The sequence below is a fragment of the Alosa pseudoharengus genome, unplaced genomic scaffold (genome assembly GCF_046254945.1).
Source record: "Alosa pseudoharengus isolate Yale_2024_CS ecotype anadromous, Long Island Sound unplaced genomic scaffold, YU_APseudo_1.1 YU_APseudo_1.1_scf_18, whole genome shotgun sequence".
Lineage (NCBI taxonomy): Eukaryota > Metazoa > Chordata > Actinopteri > Clupeiformes > Clupeidae > Alosa > Alosa pseudoharengus.
This window is the reverse complement of record NW_027468650.1, coordinates 32,144,923-32,166,237: the sequence shown is the minus strand read 5'-3', so window position 1 is coordinate 32,166,237 and position 21,315 is coordinate 32,144,923. Positions and strand designations below refer to the sequence as shown.

The 21,315-nt window shown below is 41.3% G+C and overlaps 1 protein-coding gene across 1 annotated transcript in view; it reads left to right on the top strand.

The window, feature by feature from the left end:
- Positions 1 to 11,878, top strand: part of topbp1 (DNA topoisomerase II binding protein 1) — a 43,886-nt gene extending 32,008 nt beyond the window's left edge. Inside the window, exons 25-28 of the mRNA XM_076290958.1 lie at positions 905 to 1,033; positions 1,235 to 1,324; positions 9,416 to 9,577; positions 11,621 to 11,878. Coding sequence (XP_076147073.1) covers positions 905 to 1,033; positions 1,235 to 1,324; positions 9,416 to 9,577; positions 11,621 to 11,770 — 531 coding nt within the window. The 3' untranslated portion in view covers positions 11,771 to 11,878. The remainder of the gene's footprint in view (positions 1 to 904; positions 1,034 to 1,234; positions 1,325 to 9,415; positions 9,578 to 11,620) is intronic.
- Positions 11,879 to 21,315: the final 9,437 nt, after the last annotated feature.

Here is a 21,315-nt window from a genome sequence, read left to right as displayed (position 1 = left end):
TCTCTAACCATGTTGCAGAATGCATAGTTTAGTCGTCTAATGGGTAAGGCTGGCAACCCAAAGGTTACTCAACATAGTCACTTGAGATTGTGCAGTGTGCCCTTGGACAGTGCCGGTACACTTTATCTGCCTAATCCCTGTGTATACAGCTGGGTATACAGCTGGGGGTTACCGTGTGGTGTTAACCTGACACTCACCATTGGCAGTGCTCAGTCCGAGGGGCGGGATAAACGGTTGTCTTTCAAATTCCCTCTGCACGCAATAGGATGGTGCTACAACTCATGAGTCCCATGCGTTTTCCCACCAGCTGAGCTAGTTTGCTAGTTGATTAAACTTTTGGCAACTTAAAAAAAAGAAGCTTAACTTAAGTCACGCTGTTCACCAGCAGCACCATCCACCTTCTTTGTTTTCAAGTAGCAGGGAATTCAAGCGGAACCGTCGCATCTCTGCCGTCATTTTGTTAAGCCCGTCCAACGACTATACACGATGTGATTGGCCTGACCGAAGTTTGGTTTTTCCAGCTCGCAAGCCAACGGACAGTTGCTAGAGTACCCTGGCTGCAAATTACATTAGCTGCCACTAGGGTGCGTCTAGATTTAGATAGATAGATAGATACTTTATTGATCCCCAGGGGCAATTCAAGAAGAAGTCCACAATCAATTCAATTGTCTTGCCACGATCTGTGGAGCTTACAGACAACGTTAGATTTCTAGATTTCTAGGCTAGTGCGGTGTCCCATCCGGGGGGAGTCTATGACTGTCATCCACTTGGCACCACAGACCCGATCATGTATGCTTCTGTGTTGCTGTGAGTTTACAGATTGATGTGTGTGTGTGTGTGTGTGTGTGTGTGTGTGTGTGTGTGTGTGTGTGTGTGTGTGTGTGTGTGTGTGTGTGTTTTGCAGGAGGATGAGTATGAGTGGGGTAGCAGCTCCATTCTGGATGCGTTGCCCTCTATCCCCTCCCAGCAGAGGAGGCTGGCCGTCTCTGCCATGCGTTGGAGGAGAGCCCTGCAAGATACAGATGGCACGGAGGTACATACACCACCAGTATAGACGGGTGAAAAATGCACCTACATAATTTATTCTATGACTTACTAATGAAGTGACGTGCCAAAAGCTAGAAATATGCCAGAGCAGCATTGATTTACTTTTTTAATTAATACAAAAATACTACCCTAACTTTAAGTTGTGTATTTGTTGGGTAAAGTCCTTTGTGTTTGTATTTGCGTTCAGGGTGCGTTCAGTGGTTGGGTAGTGATGCTGAACATTGACCAGACGAGAGAGGCCGGCTTCAGGAGGCTGCTACAATCTGGAGGGGCCAAGGTTAGATCCCCATCTGAGTCTCTTGTAAATGCAGCTCAATCTGTTTGTCTACTATGGAGTTTTTCTCATTTGTCTTATTGCCCATCCTTCCTTCCTTCCTTCCTCCGGTCCTAGCCCCTCCTTCTAATCAATTTTGTGAAGGAAATGAGGAAGGAACGATAGGAGGATGGAGGAATGAAGGAGAGACCGATATGGGAGTTGAGATGTCCTGCTCACTAAAACATCATTTTTAAGAGATGTCAATAGCTGATGATACGGTGCATCACCTCTTAGACTAGAATAAACAGACACGGAAATTGCATAGAATATGCATATGTCATATGAACATGGACTCTTCCCACTTATTGACCCTGATAATGAAGTAATGTTTGATAGTTCTCGAGACATGAATTAATACTTATTATACAATGCGTGAACAAAACAGGCATGAACTTTTTTATAGAAACGTTTGCATAGTAGTTTGTGATAATTCGGGCATATAAATGTCCTTTTTTGGTCTATCCACTAGTTTTTTGACGCAAATACATCCCTACGAACTTGTTTCAAACTGAAAGTTGACAGACGTGGGAGGGAACCTTTTAACTAATGATCGCACAATTCGGACTGAAAACGCTTCTGCGTAGGGTACTCTTGTGTTTCCCCGCGTATTGGGGCCTTCCACCTCCCTCATCTCTCCTCGGTCTTGCCTCCTGGTTGCAATTAGAATCTGATCATGCCCCTTATATTTTGCTACTGCGAGGTCCATGTGCACCCCACAGAAATATTATTGAATTTTATGAGTGAGCTGTCACGCCCTCCTAGCGACATGTTCGGACGCACCCCCCAGTTTGAGAACCACTGAGTTAGATGAATGAGATGTCCTCTGACATTAAGCTTTGAGCGAATTCCAGGGCGCGAGCTGGAGGAGAGAGGATAGAGGCTGTATGCAAATAGAGGTTTGAGAAAACCCCCATGTCTCTGTCTTATGTGAGTCATGTTATATACAACCCCCGTGTCTCTGCCATATGTGAGGCACAACCCCAACACAGAAGAAGTTGGGTAGAATGCTAATAAAAACAGAATATGATAATCTACAAATCTCATAAACCCATATTTAGCTGCAAAAAGGACATAAACAACTTATCAACTGTTGAATAATTATATGTTCATTTTGAATTTGATGCCGACAACATGTTTTTTTTTTTTTTTTTTTTAAGTTGAGACGGGGGCATGTAACACTGCTGTTTCGTCTCTTTATTTAAGAACATTTTATAAATGTTTTAGAAACTGATGGGACCAGTTGCTATAGTTTTGAGAAGGAAATGTTCAAATGTTCATGTCCATTCCTGCCCAATAAAGGATTTCAGCTGCTCAACAGTATGAGGTCTTCCTAATCGTCATCTTCTTAAAACATCCATTCCATGATGCACCCAATTTGACAGGTCTGGACTGCAGACAGGCCATTTTAACACCTGAACTCTTCCTGTACAGAGAACTACTATTTAAATATGCGTAAATTAGTTTTGACATTTGTTTTCCTGAAATATTCAAGGTCTTCCATGAATGAGACATTGTTTATATGGAAGTATAAGTTGCTCAAACCTCTGTACATCATTGGGGGCCAAGCAGCGAAGCTGCGAGGCACCATTAGTGATTCTACCTATTCCTATTATTATGCAACTTTCTTCCGCAATGAGAGTCTATGGCAGCCCATAGAACCGTACAGTAAAAAGTTGTAAAATTTGGCACATTGATTCAGGACAGTAAAATAATTAATTTGACCAAGTTTTATGCCTGAACCACAGACAGCCTAGCGCCACCAATGGGTCAAAGTTGACATTGCATCCATGCAATTAACTTTTGAACCGTATGCCTGATTTTGAATATCGCAACATATTTGGAAGCCTTGGACTAAGCTGAGTTCAAAGCACTGCATGACGTCAATTTCCGCCATGATGGATCTTCCGCCATATTGGATTTCATCAAAAACACTTAAAAGTTTTCACAGGTCATAAAGTTAATCCGATTTTCACGAAACTTGGCTCAGATGTTCTTCGGACTAGAACTCACAAACGCATTGCTTTTTGGACCCATATGCAAAACAGGTCACCTGTCACAACCAATTGAATTTGGCGGCAAAGCCGCCCAACAGGAAGTGAAGTCAGATCTCGGCAAGGCTTTCACGTATTAAAACCAAACTCGGTAAGTGGGCTCAGGACCCAATTAGGAGGAGGCACAATAAATTAGATGACTTTTGACCAATAGGTGGCCCTGTAATAAGCAAAATTACGTTTTGGCCTGTAACGGGTGATGTGTTTGGAATTAAAACATATTAGTGATGTCTATTAATACTTTGGGAGGTCCTTAAGCTGACTGATGGCAATTTGTGATGTCAGCATAATTAATCCTACCGCCATATTGGATTTCATCAAAAACACTAATACGTTTTCACAGGTCACAAAGTTCATCCGATTTTCACGAAACTTGGCACAGACGATCTTCGGACCATAACTCACAAACGCATTGCTTTTTGGACCCATATTCTAAACAGGTCACCCGTGACAACCAATCGAATTTGGCGGCAAAGCCAAACAGGAAGTACACTCAGATCTCGGCAAGGCTTTTAAGTATCAAAACCAAACTCAGTACATGGGCTTAGGACCCAATTAGGAGGAGGCTCAATAAATTTGATGACTTTTGACCACTATGGGGGCGCTATAATCACAGGAAGTAGGCTCCTATCTCAGCAACGGTTTCACGTGTCAAAACCAAACTTGGTACTTGGACTTGGGACCCCATCCTGAAAATGCACAATAAATTTGGTGTCTTTTGACCACTAGGGGGGCGCTATAATCACAGGAAGTCGGCTCATATCTCAGCAACAATTTCATATATAGAAACCAAACTTGGTGTATGGACTTGTGACCCAATCCTGAGGACACACAATCAATTTGTTGTGCTTTGACCACTAGTGACACTATAATCACAGGAAGTAGGGTCATATTTCAGCAATACTTTCACATATAGAAACCAAATTTAGTATATGGACTTGGGACCCTATTTTGAGGACACACAATAAATTTACCAACTTTCGACCACTAGGGGGGTGCTAGAGTTACAGGGTTTTAGCTCATATATTAGCAATGCTTTCACATAGGGAAACAAACTTGGTTCATAGACTCGGGACCACATCCTGTGGACGCACAATAAATTAAGTGACCATTGACCACAAGAGGCATTATAATTAGCAACACTTTCTCATATTGACACCAAACCTGGTACGTGGACTTTTGACCACATCCTGAGGACGCACAGTAAATTAAGTGATGTTTGACCATTAGGGACAGGGCCGTATTAACCAATGGATTTTCAATGGGACAGATACAATGACAGAACTTGGAGTTTGGAGAAATGGAAAGCAGAGGACGGATACAATGAAAGAACTTGGAATTAAGAGAAATGGAAAGCAGAGTACAAATAAAATGACAGAACTTTGAAAAAAGAGGACAGATACAATGAAAGAACTTGAAGTTTGGAGAAATGGAGAGCAGAGGACAGATACAATGAAAGAACTTGAAGTTTGGAGAAACGGAAAGCAGAGGACAGATACAATGAAAGAACGTTGAAAGCAGAAGACAGATACAATGAAAGAACTTGAAGTTTGGAGAAATGGAAAGCAGAGGACAGATACAATGAAAGAACTTGAAGTTTGGAGAAATGGAAACCAGAGGACAGATACAATAAAAAGAACTTTGAAAGCAGAGGACAGATACAATGAAAGAATTTGAAGTTTGGAGACCTGGAAAGCAGAGTACATATACAATGACAGAACTTTGAAATCAGAGGACAGATATAATGAAAGAATGAGTTTGGAGAAACATTTGTGCTCAGGTGTCTATGATCTGTTGATCCAGCACTGACTAGGGACGCCATAATTCAGTATCCTGATGGCTTGTGGATGGAAACTGTCACAATGTCTTATGTAACGACCATGAATTCCATGACAACTCATGTTTATTTGCTTGGCCCCCTCATTGCCGCTTGCGGCTATATTTTATAATTGATGCTGTACATCATTTAGAATTGTGCCTTGTTTGATGTGCAAGCTCCCCATGCCGTAGGCACTAATGCACCTCCACACCGTCAATAGTTACTGGGTTTTGAACTGAGCACTATAACAACTTGGATAGTCCCTCTCTTCTCTAGCCCAGAGGAGTACATGATTTCTAAAAATAATTTTGATTGGTTCACAGGACCTTTTTCCACTTTACCTCAGTCCATTTTAAATGAGCTCAGGCCCAGATAAAACAGTGACATTGTTTTGTTGTCTAAATTCAATTTTTAATTTTGCATGGTAAAGTCTACACTAGCTTTTGTGAATTGAGTATCAAACTGTGTCCATAGACAGTGGTCATTGGAAGTTTTCCTGAGCCCATACAATGATTTTCTTTACAGAAACCGGTCTGGTTTTATAATGCAGTGCCATCTGAGATCCAAAATACTCCGGCCATATCCAATATTGTTTTTCAGCTCTGTCCCTTGTTTGCAAAGATTTCTCTGGATACTCTGAATATTTTAGTGATATTATGTATTGTAGATGATGAAATCTCCAAATACCTCGCAATTTCATGTTAAAAAGCATTATAATTATATTGAGTGATGAATACCTTTTCATCTTTACTTCTAAGAGGAATTACCTCTCTGTAATGCTCTTTTTTATACTCAACCATGGTGCCAGTTACCCTAATTACAGTAGTTGTGAAATATTCCTCCTATTGTTGTCTTTATCATTACACAACTTCTAGAACATTTTGTTGCCCCTGTCACAACATTTTTGAAACGTGTTGCTGGTATGAAATTCAAAATGCATGTATTTTCTTGAAATAGTCAAATTTGTCGTTTTCACCTATGTTGTCTGTGTCCTTTTTGTGCTTTATATGGTTTTACGAGATTTGCAGATTGCCAGATTCTGTTTTAACTAGATGTACCGCATAGCGGTACAAAATATGACCGCCGCTCAGTCCTGTACATCCATTCCGCGAAAATAAATCATATTAATGAATTTGTCTCCATCTTCTACTCCATCCCCCACTCTTGAAACTTTTGTGTATGCTTGTTTGGAATGTGTGTTTGCACACATTCCGCACACAAAGTAGCCTACTGGCGCTGCAAAGGTGAATAGATTTGTTTCTGGGCCAAAAAATGTGTAGCATTGTTATAAAACCTTTAAAATCTCTAAACAATCACAAGTAGGGAAGTTCATCACAGTCCATCCATTGCAACTGGACTGATGAAAGGTACACCTGTAGGCTACATTGTATTTGGGAAAAGCAGAAGGTAGCAGCATAATGTATTTATTTATTTATTATTATTAAACAAAACAATCCCTGTCAGTTCCATGCAGTTTTCAACAGCTATCAAGAAGAGAGGTCATGTCATGGATTTTTGTGAATGTTTCTTCTTCTACATATGCATGCGTTTAGTCATCTAGTTCAAATGATATTCAGCTTTATTGTCAATGCACAAATTAAATACCAGTAGTCTAGAACAAAATGCCGTTTTACCCAGTGGTGCAAATAACTGACATGTCCAAAAGGGCCTTCAATGCGTTGCGAGACTGTTCATACACATTTTAACGGGCAAAGTTGAAGAGCTACTGTCCGTTATTGTTTGTGCAAATAATATGCTGATTCATGTTCCCTTGCATTTTGCAACTATGAGGTCCATGGTTAAGCTCAATCTTTTGACGCAATCTTTTGATTTTCACCCAGCCTAGTCCATGGTAGGCGTCCGATAAAAATATTGTTTAATTTTGCGATTGAGATATCCACGCACTGCACCCACCCCCCCCCCCACCCGCGACGTGTTCGCCCCCCAGTTTCAGAGCTATTCTAAATGCAAAAATGCATAGAGGGAGTTATGACAAAACCGTGACTGTTAAAAACTATAAGCTATATAAGGTAGGCCCTATATGCTAGGCCTATTACACAACACTTGTCACTAGGCTATGCTGGCGACCAAAATAAAATCTCCTTTGGAACCAATGGCTTACACCTTACAGTATCAAGCTGCCACCTCTTGGCGAAAAGTTAATAGTTTTGCATATCAGTAGTAATACATTTCACGTAGCTGTGTGAATCACGGAAAGGGCGAATGAAGTGGACACTTAAATGGAACCCAACCCACTGTACAGTAGCTCAAGGTCTGTGGCTAAAGCAGCCATAATGAAAGCGTTGTCATTGTTTGGACACTTCACACACACGTGTTTTTTAATCGCATAGACTACAACTACCAAGCTGGAATCAAAGCACATCGACTCCCCTCTCACACCCTAAACACGCACTTCGAACAAACAAAAAGCGCCTCAGTCTCACGGAATAGCCATAGGCAAAACTGTATCTGACCGGTGTAACGTTGGTACTAAATCATCCATCGCAAAGAATGATTTTTGTAGCACGTGCAACAAATATGTGTAGGTACAGCCCTGCCTTGAATACATCTCAACGTGCGCTCTAAAACATCTGGTTTAAATGGCGATGTAGATCATTAGGGTGCGTTAATAAATCTACATTGCGGCGAGTTGACACAAATTATTCACTTTGACGAATTTATGTAGTTTCAGTTACTTTACTTTGAGCCATGCTCTTCCTTACTTGAATCCCCTTCGAAAATAGAGAATTGAACTATGGGTGTTTGGGAATGAACGTTGACTCGTTGATGCTTTTTGAGACTTTTAGCAGAAATGTCCCAGCCCGGTGTTTAGGATGCATCATATTCAGGTAGCATATATTTTCCATTAGAAAACCATCACGTAGCGAACGTGTTGTGGCTAACTCACTTAGCTCCTGTTAGTAGCCTAGGTTATGGTCATAAGCAAATGAGATGACAGTCGAAAGATACAATTAGTGCTGATCAAATTTTCTTGGTAGCCTATAACCGCATTTATGGTTTTCTACAAATAGGCCTACATCAATAATCAAATTGGCCTCCATCACTCAACCATGCTTACGGTAACATTATTTTACCTACGTTCTGCTATTGATAGGATTAACGTAGCCTACCAGCAGTAAAAAACAAGCATGTCCGATAAACATTCTCAGATTTATTTTGGCTTCAAGAAGAAATGGGAATTACATGTCATGCAGAAATCATCCTACCCTTATTAGACGTTCTCTGCGGTAAACTACACAGTCTTGTCCTTGTAGGAAGCATACCCACTTTAGATTAACTTCCAACAAAATTACGTCTCACTGCAACGATGCGCCATCTGGTGGACAAACGACTACGTGACGCCAATACTGGAAATGCAGCCAAATTATTATGATGAATATTTGGTTTTCCTTTAATCCTACTGAATTTGTAATTATGTATCGGCCGTTGTAATTGCCGATACTGATGTATGTGCGTTCCTGTGTGTGTGTGTGCGTGTGTATATGTGTGCACCACCATCTACAGGCCAATGAGTGTACAGTCACTAAATGTACACATAACTTAATTTTTTTAGACCCCCCCCATGGATGGCATACCCCCAGAGAATGTCAGGTTAATCATACACATAAAATTTGGTGCAGTTCTGAACATCTTAACTGAAGAGAGGGGCGATTAAAGCAGAATGATATTGCATTTTAATTTTTTACCGGGGGGGTGCAAATCACAAATGAGTGATTATGGGCTAGGTTGATGTGGGCCCTTGAGACCAACATACAATAAAAATTTCTTCATCCTCGGTGCCACAGTTCAGGTAGATATTAAGGAAAAACTGAATTTTTTAGGTTTCGGGGGGCCCAGCGCGGAGGGGGAGTGGCCCCCGGGGACCAAACAAAATTTTTCCGTAAAAGTCTAGTGGGGCTACATACCCACCAAATTTCATGTGCCCCGGTGTTTCGGTGCCCCGGGTATCGTTGACCAAAATTTCAGGAAGTAGATGACGGGGAAAAAAAAAAAAAAACTTTGACAATCCCTATATGACCGCTTCGCTAGCTTTGCTAGCGGCGGTCATAATTAGCATTTTACACCATGTCTAAAACTTTCTTCTGTCTTGGGGTTGCAAAACAAACACTTTTGCTGTTTGCTCTTACTCTTTTTGTTCTTTACTCTCCCTCCGTTCCGCAGGTAGTGGCTAGCCCCTCTCCCTCACTGTACAGGGGAACTACACACCTCTTTGCAGATTTCAGTCGGCTGAAGCCTGGGGATTTCCGCGTGGATGTGAGCGAGGCCCAAGCCCACGGAGTCTGCTGCCTGAAGCCTGAGTACATTGCAGACTACCTCATGCAGGTGGGTACAGGAGGTGTAAATCCCACATGGAAGTGTAAATATGGATTAGGGATGCAGTTAATTTTGTCACATTTCTGACTTTTATAGTCATTTCATCCTGATTGACTATGCCACTGCTGGTTGGTGGGCATAGGCGTGCATACATAGACACTAGGTGGTGCTAAAGCACTAGAAGTTTGCCCTTTATCAACGAAAATGCCCTTTTGAGAAACTTGTTTTTTTTTTTTTAATTATTAATATTATTAAGATTTTACTGTGGTCGGTTTTGAAATGATCTTTTGAAAACCTGAGCCATTAAAAACGACTGAAACAATGCCCCGAAATGAGCCACCTCCTTGCGCACACCCGACCAGCCTATCTCTCTTCCTTTGTCACGTGAACTCGCGCGATCGCGCGCAGGGCACGCTAGATGCGCAGCACCATAGCAGTTCAGTAAGCGTCTTCAGATAGCAGTAGCCCAAGTCAATAACAGATAACGTGAGGACGACCACATAGGCTACAAATAATTTCAGTAGAGTTTGCAATTGCAAATCTATGTGTTAAGACGAACATTTTCTGTTGTATAGGTTTTGTTAGGCAACATAAATTAACACATTTTGGTCTCTTTATTGTCTTAATTGTTTATTGATTTACTAATTGCAGCACAAGTCAAATTTCATTCAACATGTGCGTGTAATTTGTTTTTATAATTAAGTGTTCCACGTGCGCTAAAAAGTTGGCTGTGATGCCCCTTTGAAAATCAGAGGTTTACAGGCCACTGTGGCCTTGGTGCCCCCTTCTTTCAATATTCTGCTTTGTGTCCGACAAATAGCGATTTTTATTTAGCCTATGACCTGTCAAAATAATCTTAGCATTCACAGCGCAAAGTAATTTAGTCTTTTACGCAGTGGAGAAAGTGACAGCGCATGGCAAGAAAGAAAGTGCGTCCAAATTCACCCATTCTTCTCAGTTGGAACTACTCCCGAAGAAGCCTACTCATCACACAGACATCACAAGTATCACATCACGTGATAGAAGAGCTTTTTCTCAGCTTTTAAATTATGTTAGCCGCTAATTGCTGTGGTGAACGGTTTGTGAGAAAAGTAAATAATATGATTCAATTTAATCATAAATTCTACATAAGGTTCTCCCCACACATTCATCTCGGTGGAATACTTCACGAACCCTTTGTTCGACACATGACAAACCATATATCAGAATAAACAGCAGACCTTACCAAACACAAAGGTGTAAAGCAGTCCCCTGTACAGTTAGCCGTTCCAGAGTAATCCGGTTTTGAATTTGTAGCAAATTTTGACATGCATGTCTCCAAATGTGGGCTTTAAACAGGCCAAATACAAAATAAATGTTACAAATATCGCCTAGATATCAGTAAATATTAAAATCAAATGATATACAGCTGACTAAGAGTTTGTGAGAGTAGCCTTAATGATCACAAAATGCTAAGCATGCGGCTATTTGAGTTTCTTAAAGCTGTGCTGTGCTTAAATTGTTCAAAACATGATTTCATAACAGGCATTTCATAATATAAAATAATTGTTAAATATAGCCTAGCTATCTGTAAATATTAGATGATCAGATGATTTACAGTTCAGGTCTACTGCTTTGAATAGGCTAAATACAACTTTGATCATTTTTATAGCCTACTACTGTTTAGTTAACTTTGGCCTTGGTGCCCTGACATGTGGCCTTTGTGCCCCCCACCAAATATGCCCAACTGAAGGCCAAGTGGCCTTGCCCCTAAAATGGTGAAATTCTCTGAATTGCCTGAATTCACGACCTATCTTTTACTGTCTATGATCACGCCCTTAGCAAGCAAGCTTGCATCTGACAGCTAACAGTAACACATTTCATCTAGTTATTAATTCACAGGACATTGAGTCCTTTTACTAACTCAACGTTATGAAGAAATAGGCTATATGTTACTGACTCATCCCAAAACTATGGTCACTCTGTGCTACATATATTTTCCTGCTTTTTTGACCTTTGCCGATCACATCCCTGAATCAGTCATAATGAAATCATAACACACTTTTGACCCAGGAACCGTCCCCTCCGATGGAGCTGTACTACTTGCCTGGGGCTGGTCCAGCTGGAGCAGACGTGGGACCGGACACTCCCTCACGCAAGCGCAAAGTCTCCAGCAACGGCAACGCGTTAAAGAAGAGCCGAAGGGATAACACGCTTGAATAACTACAGACATGTTTTATTCTGACGTGAACTGGACTTTACAACACTGCATTGTAATTTAATGTTTTTAATTATTTTCATGAATAAATAAATTGTCATATATTACTGATATGATCAGATATTGTCAAATGCCTCTTGAAATTGAGACAGTAAGTTAAGTCAGTAGGATCAGAAGTCCTTATTCTAGAAAATGTACTGGAAATGCTCTTTTGATTAATGTAAATAAATATTCACAAAAGTTAAGAACTGCACTCTAAACGCCTAAATATCTCAGGAAACTTTTTATGGTCTAGCGAAAACCATTGCATGGTAGCCTTTCCATAGTTAAGATAATAATAATGTAATTATTCACTTTTAAATTGAACGAAGTTGTTTTACACAAAGTTAACTTTAATCTAAAGTTGAATCTTAAATTAATCTAATTAGATGTATCAATTAAATAATAACCAGTTCTAGCGGGGACCCTCTCCATTTCAGGCATTAGCATTCTCCTTAAGTGAAATTTGTTTCTGGAATGTGTGTAAAGTTTACTGATCAGAAATTGTGAAATAACTCAAATCTATTTGGCTATGGAGTTTTTCACTTCCTCCTAGACTCCCTTTTGCAGAAATGGGGGGCTGCTTTATTTTGTATCGTTTATCATTAAATCGTTTTGATGATAATAGGCTACTAGAATTTGGAAGTGAGAAAGACGAGAAATGTGTTATAATCCAAAAGCCAACGATTTGTATACAAACTAACAAAAAGGATACACGTGTGTCAACATGTCACTGAATACAATGCGAGTTGTGTACGCGCGTAGCCTAACTAATTTTGCTGTTAGACAACCCCGCCCTGCCTCCCAAATCAAATGCTGTTAGCACCATTTTCCTCTCTTCCTTTGCTGTCACGTTGCTGAATGGACCCGGTTATGGCTGTCTGGAGTCCACTCCAAATGTGTAAGTCTTATTGAGAACTTTTAAAGGCAAGGGCCATTTTTCATTTAATATTTCTGTAACCTTTTGCTAGTTTAGTTATTTTTTGTTGATTATGTTCGACTATATATAATTAGTCATGATGTTTGTCTTTTTCATATGTTCGCTCGAGTTTCAATTATGAGGAGTTATGGCTCCTAATGATAGGCTACGGTACGTGTGCTCTACTAGCGCATCCTGTAACTTACCGGTGAGCAGTTACGATTTAGGAGTCTTAACAGGATTTTGTAGAGAAGCCAACCTTTGAGAGTGTCCTGGCCGTGCGCCGTCGTGCAGAAGTAGTTCTATTAGCTCTATTCCATGATATGTAGGAAAACTGTACAATGTTGAAACTTCATTAAATGAACATTCATTAGTCTATTTGTGTCGTTATTAGTGACAAGCTATTGCTATTAATTGTTGCTTAAACTATTATGCGTAATAACCATCTGAGATATGAGAAATGCCATAGGCTGGCCTTACCACATTTTCTCTTTCTTACATCAATACGTTATGGAAGCATATGAGCCCACTTCAAATCGTCTCCAAATATGTGATTATGTATAGCCTATAGGCTAAGTTTAACAACGTTTTATGGACAATATCCCTCGGACTGCAATTTGAATAGATTTTGCTGTGCTGTAGCCTACTGTAAAAGTAGGCTAGGCCTACGGCCATTTCTTAGAGTTTTAGAGAGATTAGCATAGCCTACTGTAGCCTAATGTTAACACTAATAAAGATACGTTTATAGGCTAACAAATGAAAAGTGTTTTCAGCTGAAATGGCATGAAGGCTATGTGGACCGCCTGGACCTTTGAGCAAAACAGCAGACAGAGAAGCCCTCAGTGTAGCAATGCAGACTGCTCGGGGGAACCTGCTTATCCAACTGTGGGTCGCCAGTCGAACTGACAGGCTTATCATAAATTCGCATTTATTTCAATTTGGCTATACGCTACGGTTAAAGTTCCTATGGTTCACAACTACTCGCATATGCTATCGACACTAGTTAACCACAATTTGTAGCTCTATTGGTCATGTTAAGCGTTACTTGCAATGTGAAACTATAATCTAAGACAGAAAATTATGTTTAAAGTCTTTAAACATAGTTTTCTACTGTCTTAGATTTTAGACAAACAGACAAAATGCACCAAAACCTCCGGAGAGGTAGCTTGTTGCACGATAAAGCGTTTGACATGACGTTTGATGGATCCACCGGTTGGTAGGAATGGAGGTTTTTGGCATCATTCCCGCGCTGTAAATTTGTCTCAAGCAGCGTTTCATTCTCAAAGAGCCGTAGCCTACGTCGACGAAGTTCGTTTGTCCGCGGAGGTGCAAACTTAAATGATGCGCGATGCTTCCGTCATGTCTGATGATTTGCGCCACACTTCAATGCTATGGAACCGCGGACCGAAACTCAAATTTTCTCCGATCAGGAAATAGTAATTAATTTGGTGTCATCAAATATAGACAGCCTACAATTTAGTGGCGTTGTGAGCGCCAATTCAACGTGTTCGCGCATCTGCGCTAGTGACATTGACAAACTGATCTGGAGTAAGGCTGGAATTTAAAACAAGGTATAGGATTCCTGTATCTCTAACTGTCCATGAAAATAGCATAAAGACTGGATAGCCTAATCCAGTCCACTGCACTGGGAAAAAATGGAAAGCAGGACTTTGAATCGAGACTTTCCTTTTAGGCCTACAAGCATGTTTTAATGAGGTAAGTTAGGCTAGACTTCAAAAGTTTGTTTAGAATTTGAGCGTATAGCCTAGGCCTACTTCTGTCATTAATTTAAAACGGTTAATGCGTATAAACAGTGTAACTTAAATATCGTAGAAAATAGCCTATGACACAGCTTTTAAAAACATTCACTAGCCTGGAGTGAACGCAGAACATGCTGTCGCGCAAAGAAATTAATTAGAGAATTCTGCATCTCCGTTCACCGAAAGCTGGTTGTGCTAACCCATCTGCACAAAACACAATTTCTGCTTAAGGAGTAAATAATATCATACAGGCTACATAAGGCTAGCCTACTGTTGACATTATTTTTTTTATATTGTAACGTCGGCGCATAAAGACTGTGTTAGCGTTCTCCAGCGAAAGGCATCCTGGGATACGAGAGCGAACATTTGGGGGGTTTATGTCGTTATTCTCCTTAGTTATAAGTGTAATGTTAGCGTCTTTATTGTAACATGTTTCCCTTTTAGTTCTCCCTCGTGTGTGATCCTTTTTGTGTGGGAGGCTGCGTCCTCCCCTGTATGTGTAGAGTGTGTGCGTGCTTGACCTGCCCTGTTTGCATTGTGTTCTGTGACTATCTGTGTCCCGGCTCTCGTTCCTAGTGAATAAACCTTTTGATTGGACAACTGTGTGGATCGCTATCAAATCGTTACAATATTAATAGGACATGGTTCAGGCCTTAACACTTTGCATACAAAAAATGCGCTTTATAAATAAATGTGACTTGACTTGACTTGACTTAAAACAAAATCAATTTCTGAGCTTGAATATTTCTTTGCATGCAAAAACGGCAACATTGATACGTTTACAAGAAACATGCTGCTATTGCTAGGGAATGTGCCTAGGCCTAATCGTTTTTTACTCGTTTTGAATATTTAATTCTCAAAGTTTCAACTATCCCACCTGTGAGGCTGTGACATAGCTAGACGAAATCTTTCCTGTTCAGCTCATATCATATTATTAGGACATGGTTCAGGCCTTGACACTTTGTGCATACAAAAATGCGTTTTATATTATGGCAAGCGATTTTATCATTTACCCGCTAAGTTTGACTATCTGGAATTAACATTGTAGATATCAACAACGTCTTTCTGACTAGTCGCAATTACATTTTGGATAGTTGGAATTGTCATTCAAGATATCTGTAACGTAATTGTGACTAGTCGAAACGTCAGATAGAGATATCTGTAATTTAGTTTTGACTAGGCAAAACTGAATTACAGATATCTGTCCTCACGTCATTGAAAACAACATTCAACTCGTCACACGTCTTAAATGGCAATTGCAGATATCTTTAATTCAGTTTTGACTAGGCAGAATGAAAGGTGAAGATATCTCAAACGTCATTATGACTAGTGCAAATTATTGTGCAAGACGTTGCTCTTTAGTTCCGTTGCAGAGCCCGTCTAGATTTCTAGGCTAGCCCATCTACTTAGACATTGTCAGCTAATTTCCCCTCCCCAACATAATCGAAGAAAAAGTGGGCTTATTTCCTTATTTCTATGAATGGAAGAAGAATAAGCAGGCTGTAATGTCGTAGCCTACATTAATTAGTAGGCCTAGGCTACTAAATTCACCAGCACCAGCTACAGGAAATTCCATTCATAATGGTGTTGGCTGTAATCGAAAAAATCTAAGCAACATTGAATCATCAATTCTTGCTGCCAGCTCCTGTCTTGCATAGGCTGCAGCATTAAAAAGACGATTAAAAACTCCTTCGCCCTCTGGCTGCTCTGACATGGTGCTAATTACAAAGTTAACAGTTAACAGGTGCTATGTGATTTGATGATTTGAACAACAACACGCTCTTTTCCCGCCTAAAGTGGGATGCGGGCCTAATTTGCATAGCAATACAGATCTCTAACGTCATTTCACCTAGTCAACACTCTAATTCAAGATATCTATAATTACATTTTGACTAGGCAGAATGAAAGTTATAGATATCTCCAATTTCAGATATCTCTAATCAAAACTCATTCAAGATATCTATAACTTGATAATAGATATCTACAATCAAATTATGACTAGGCCTATCCCTAACTCCAGTTTGAGATATCTACAACGTCATTTTGACTAGTCAAAATTCCATTTACAGATATCTACAATGTCATTTCGCCTAGTCAAAACTTAATTCAAGATATCTGAAAAGGAACATGTAGATATCTTGAATTGAAGTGAATTAAAGATATCTTCAACTGGAGTTATGACTAGTCAGAATCAAATTGTAGATATCTCTAACTGGAATTACAGATATCTACAATTCAATTGCAGATATCCGTAATTCACATAGTGGATATCTGCAACTGAATAGATATCCATAATGATAAACCCCATAGAAATGAATGGCAAATGTGGCGTCATTTGTCCTATGAAGAATGTCTTTGTGGATATCTGAAATCACAATTATGGATAGGAATAATTCAATTGCGGATAATGTTCGTTTTGACTAGGCAAAACTGAATTACAGATATCTGCAAAGTCTAGCGGGTAAATGTTAAAATCGCTTGCCATATTTATATAGCCTAAATGACTTGACGACTTGACTTAAAGCAACAGCAAAGAGTTTTTTGTAGCCTACCTTAAAATAATGTTTACAAAATCGATTCACGTAACAGGGTGAACGGCACTTCAGCATTCGCTTCGCGGCCTATCGAACCGCACTATGTAAGTTTGCCAGATCGGGTAGCGGAATTGTAGTTCAATGGAATGAGACATAAGAAACTACAAATTTGACTTGATGTTGCAATACATCTTACTTTCATAAAATCATGCAACATATTCTACCTTGACATAGTTATTTGCAAAGCCGGTGCTGGATGAACAAATAGCGTGCGTGCGACAGAGGAAAAGTTATTTGGTGTTGCTAAACAAAAGTCAATTTCTGAGCCTGAATTTCAAGCATTTTTGAAGAAGTCATATTCATGGGTTTCATCAGGTCCCTTTCCACAGGTGTATAAAATCAAGCACCTTAATTATCAATGCAGACTGCATGGTGCTTGATTAATACACCTGTGGAAAGGGACCTGATGAAACCCATGAATAGGCCTTATATAGATACTTATTAGCATAGCCTAGTAGAGTAAGCATGATAATATATGCATGTTTGTTGGAGAAGCTAAACGACATCTTCCCTGGTCATATCATTATTCCAGCTGACATATCAGACGCGTACCTGCGCCTGCACACTGAGGGATGGCATATGTAGCGTCGGTGCATAAGACTGAGTGCGTGCTAGTGTTTCTCACAGTGCCTCGGGGCTGGGGTGTCGGGAGAACTTTGGGGGGTTATTGTGTGTGACTTTATCTTTAATTACTGTTTAAATGTACGTGTTTTAGTGTAGTGTGAATCCCTTTAGTTCTACCTCTTGTGTGACCTTCGTGTCGGTGTGGCTGTGTCCAACCCTGTGTGTGTAATGTATGAGTGTTTTTGACTTACCTAGTAGGCTACTATATTCTGTGTCTGTGTCCCTACCCCCGACTCAGTAATAAAGCTGTGTTTTGAATCAAGACCTTTAAATGAATGAAATTCAAGATTTGTAATCAAAATGCAATAGGCTACTTTTAAGGCCTTAATTTGACTAAATTAGATTTAAGACCTTTAAAGACCCTGCAAGTATAGGCATACCTTACTTTGAAACCCCCACATCTCCGCTATGATCTCATCTCAGAAACTTCCAACTTCCCTCTTGAATCTGTTTTTTTTATCCTGTTAATTATTCATAAGATGTCTGCTATGGGTCTTGTGCCCCAGTGGAGTGGTAGGTAGTGGCGCCCCTGGGTTAGGCTATACGAAAATGAATTTGTCTCTAGGGATTCATGACTTAGGATACACCCCCAGACAAACTTGTGTTTGAGGAAGTAAACATGTTGATTTTAACTTCTCTTTTCTCTGTTTTGTCTCAGGTTATTTTGCAGTTTGTCTGAGCTTGACGTTTGATCAAGTAGCACCAGCAGCCTTGAAATGCTATGTGGAGAGGCATGGTAACAATGCTGTCAAGTTTAGGCTTTCTCACTCACCAGGAATAAATTGCACACACTACTGGAGTGCAAATGTGAGTAAAGATAAGCCGTTCCCTACCCTTTGGACATACGTGTTGACCTCTACTTCACTAAAATCAATTTGGTTCTGTCTCCACAAGAAAAGATCATTAATTAAAGATCATCTGAACTTGGATATGGAAAGATGCTCTATTTATCTCTATTTTATCTATGGTATGAATTTCATATAGTATGAGGGGCTTGTAGCTCAGAGAAAGTCCATTAATTTATTTATCTGATCCCTTTATCTGAAACAACTTGGCTACATTTTTTTTATCAGTCTGCTTGGTTGGAATCATCAGACCCATGATGACTCAGCAGCATACAAACATGTGTATTTCCTGTAACCTGCTCTCAGATAGACTACTTCCTCCAATTGCCGCCAAAACTCACTCAAATGACTGTGGTTTCTGAAAGAAGATTATTTTTGTGGAGCCTCGAGATTGTGTAGTGTATACCACCCAAACCTTTTACATTATTAGTTTGTTACAATGTTTATTTTTCACAAATGTTCTATACATTTGTACATAGAGCAACAGTGCTGCCGTGTAGATAAATACAAAAATATACAGCATATTGTAGCGATCTCACCCTCAGACAAGATTCACCTTTAGCCAGGACGGCCATTTATTGGAACAGGAAGACTCATATGGACACAGACAAACTCAATAGGGCAACACAGGGGTAGTCTCAGCCGCACATGCTACACACAATAAGGGTTTACCACACACATCAACACGAGGATAAACACATTAGGTACAACTAAAGAGACTAACACGCTAACAAATACACAACATGCTAAACGTAACTACAACTATTATAATCGACATTACACATTCTAGCATTCACTCGCACTGCATTCTGGGAAACACTCATTCAACGTTAGACATGAACATCCACCGACGCTACATAACCCCCTCCCGAGCCATTGTCGTCCCCGGCAATGACAGCTCAGCTCACCGCTCGCGGCTGCGTCGGTGTCAATCCCAGTGCTTAGTCCAAGTGACCGGAAAGCCTCCGGCTGCACGATAACCCATCCCGACTGGAAGGGCTCTCGGCTGCCTCTGTCACGTCAGTTCTCCCCCGAACAAGCACCAGAACCGGCCAGACGTGGGTCGTGGTGTCGCTTGGGCCCTCAGTTTCCCGCCGTGCAGCTGCACTACCTCAAACAGCAGCAAACAGTCCCACTGCAAGCCGAACCCCCGGATACGCTGGAACCCCTGGACGTTCGGTAGCCCCCTCTGGCTACTGTGACGTGGCCGTTGCCACCTGTCCACAGTGTGCCGATCTCCAGGCGGTCAGCAGTCCACGTCGAGGTCCCTCCTCGCGCTGCCCTCGTGTAGAACTTTTGTCGGCTGTCTCTCGAGCACAACGATGCTCCACTGTGGCGGGAAATGGAGACCCCGACCCTCTCAGCAGGCTCGGGACACACAGAAACTCACACACAAAACATGAAAAATATTGCGCAGACTTGCGTCAACTGGAACGTGCGCACTTAAAATCTCAAACAGTCCACAAAACGATAGCTCCCAAGGCTCTACAGGTCGACGTTACCCTCTTGGTCACTAGCTGGAGCACCGCAAGCTCCCGAACTAGCAGCTATGACTCCATCACACTCTCGACCGGCAGCTGACGCTCTGGAAGTTCTTCCATAGCTGGCGGTGTAAATCCGGCCGCTGTGGTCGTGTTCCAAGGTCGTCAGAGAGTTCGCGCTCTCTATGGATGAGATCCTCGGATGACGGCAGCATCGACATCGGCGTCGAGCCGGGAACTCCTCAGCCGGGGCCGCTTCCTCCAGCGCTGGCAGCTCTCGTCGGCTGTGCAGGGCTGGTCCCGCTGGTCGCCTGCACAGGTCCCGCGCCGGGCCGTCAGGTCCTCCATCCTCCGAAGTGGCGAGCTCGGCGAGCTGGCTAGTCCTTAAAAGGACCATTGGAACATCTGCTGAGGTCCGCCGCCATCTTGCTGGTCTGGTCCTCGGCCTTCTTCTCCGTCTTGATCTGGCGTAGATCTTCGCGCCCCGGGAGGGGCCCATCCCACTTCTGACACCAATGTAGCGATCTCACCCTCAGACAAGATTCACCTTTAGCCAGGACGGCCATTTATTGGAACAGGAAGACTCATATGGACACAGACAAACTCAATAGGGCAACACAGGGGTAGTCTCAGCCGCACATGCTACACACAATAAGGGTTTACCACACACATCAACACGAGGATAAACACATTAGGTACAACTAAAGAGACTAACACGCTAACAAATACACAACATGCTAAACGTAACTACAACTATTATAATCGACATTACACATTCTAGCATTCACTCGCACTGCATTCTGGGAAACACTCATTCAACGTTAGACATGAACATCCACCGACGCTACAATATAAAGACCTAATCCTCTACTCCCCCCCCCCCCCCCATCCTCATAACCTATCCGTACAAGTATACATTTGGAGTATAGTGAACCTGCATTTTGCCGCCCACAAAAAAATGTGTTTCTGTGTCTTGCCAAAGTTTTCTTTGAAGCATGTGAACTTTCTGTGTTTCTGCATGTATAATGCTCTCACATAACAAACATGTCTCATGCTCTTCCAGAGAACGGTTCTGGTCCATGAGGAAGGAATGTTGAACACTGTGGTTATGGAGACTGGCAACGACTATATAGTCACCAACACCTGCTTGCATAATGTTAAATACACGGCGGACTGCAGTGAAGTGAGTGTCTGTTCAGCAAGTCCAGCAAGCACTGAGTTGGCAGGGGTGGAGGTGCTGGGGGCGGGGGGGGGGGGTGGCTGCAGGGGTTTGGAGGTACTCAAAACA